The sequence below is a fragment of the Aplysia californica genome, unplaced genomic scaffold (assembly GCF_000002075.1).
Source record: "Aplysia californica isolate F4 #8 unplaced genomic scaffold, AplCal3.0 scaffold00476, whole genome shotgun sequence".
Classification (NCBI taxonomy): Eukaryota; Metazoa; Mollusca; class Gastropoda; order Aplysiida; family Aplysiidae; genus Aplysia; species Aplysia californica.
In genome coordinates, this window is record NW_004797746.1 from 376,969 (window position 1) to 378,686 (window position 1,718).

General features: G+C 41.9%; 1 protein-coding gene across 1 annotated transcript in view; it reads right to left on the reverse strand.

The window, feature by feature from the left end:
• LOC101860275 (zinc finger protein 628) overlaps positions 1-1,718 on the reverse strand; it is a gene marked incomplete in the record, with an annotated part of 18,315 nt that overhangs the window by 5,351 nt on the left and 11,246 nt on the right. Inside the window, 1 exon segment of the mRNA XM_013086535.2 lies at positions 81-369. Within this exon segment, the coding sequence (XP_012941989.1) occupies positions 81-369 (289 nt within the window).

Here is a 1,718-nt window from a genome sequence, read left to right on the forward strand (position 1 = left end):
TTAATGAAATACTTTTTAAAAAATATATATTTTTGGTATCGCTATACTTTTAGAAAATAAAGGCTAGATTCCAGTCCTACCTTCGTGGCCGTCTGATCTTTGTTTTGTCAGCTCCACTGAGCAGGTTCCTGGAGAAAGAGCTCCCCAGCTTCCCGCCATTCGCTATCGCCTGGCTGATGCGGAAGTTCTCTTGTAGAACCCGGAAGTTCTCCAAGGGCCCCATCACGTGACTGAAGATCTGTGCCTGGCTGGAGGAGGACACGGGGGTGTCTGGGGACTGGCTGGCTTCCAGGTCACTGGTCGCTGATTCCGCGAGGCGGGAAAAGTCAAACCGTCGTTTGGGTGTCTGTCTCAGGTCCGGGGACGTGCCTGGCAGAAAAAAAGGACCGTTTTATTTTATTTTATTCATTTAATTAATTTATCTATTTCTGTCTTTCTTTCCTTTTAATTTTTTTTTTGGGGGGGGTTGTAAATGTTTTATGGCACTTGCAACACAATTAGGCCATATTAGGCCATAGATATATACGTGCCGAAGATTAGAGGTGTTACAAGAAAGTAATAAACACGAAAAAAAAAGGAGGAGAGATAAGGACTAAAGTTGATAGGAGGGAAAGAAGGAGCAAATCACAAGGCACCCACCAACCACCCACAAACAGGACATTAAAGTGAGTTTGTGGGCGATTGGCGGTTGTTCTGGTGTGGTTTACTCCTTCTGTCCCCTCAGGTATAATATTTCACCGCCCTATCTCTCCTCCATTTCTTTCTTTGTTTCTCACTCTCTTGTAATGTAACTCTTGTCTTCGGCACTTGAAGGAACTATCTGTGCTGAAGGTGCCTAAAACTTTCATTAAAACTAAGCTAAAACTAAAGTGGGCAAGTGGGTGGTTGGCGGGTGCTCTGGTGTGGTTTGCTTCTTTTTTTCCTATCAAACATCTATCGTCCTTATCTCCCCTTCTTCTTTTTTATGTTTGTTACTCTCTTGTAACACCTCTAATCCTCTGGCGCTCATATGACCTTATGCAGTTGCGAGCGCCGTAAAACCTCTACTAAAACAAAATACATGTACATGTATAACACTGAAATTGTTAACACTTGTCCATGTTGTTTGTCAGCCCTTACAAATTGTCTGGTTTGACACAAAAGCGCGGGTGGTTGGAGGGCGCCACTGGTACCTGTGACTTTTTTTTCCTTCCCTCAGCTGTTCCCTGTCTGTCATTCTTTTTCCTTTGCACTAGATGACTTCATTGTGTTAATATAATAATGTGCTTCTCTTTATTAAAAAACAAACAAACAACTACCCCCCCCAAAAAAACCCAACAACAACAACAACCCCAAACAACAACCACACATTAAAAAAAATAATTATAAAATAAACAAGACAAAAATGCAGCGCATGCGGGTTTTGGTGAGTTTTATTTTAATAACTTTTTTTTGGTTCGTTTGTTATGTTTTTGTTATTTCAGTGAGCGCAGACAGCATAATAATAATTCACACATTACTTCGCCCGGATTTACCAGCTGGTGGTGGGGTGAGTGGACACTCCTCTTGAAACCCATCTCACTCAGCGGATTATAACGGAAACGTAAAGTCTTTCTGCGGTTGCTGCTATCAAAACACGATCTTAACCCTGAGGGGCGGGGTCAGATTTTTATTCTTATTGTTTCGCACAAAGCTACTGTTATCTGCATTATGTAAACTTGTGTTTGATCGTTACCCCT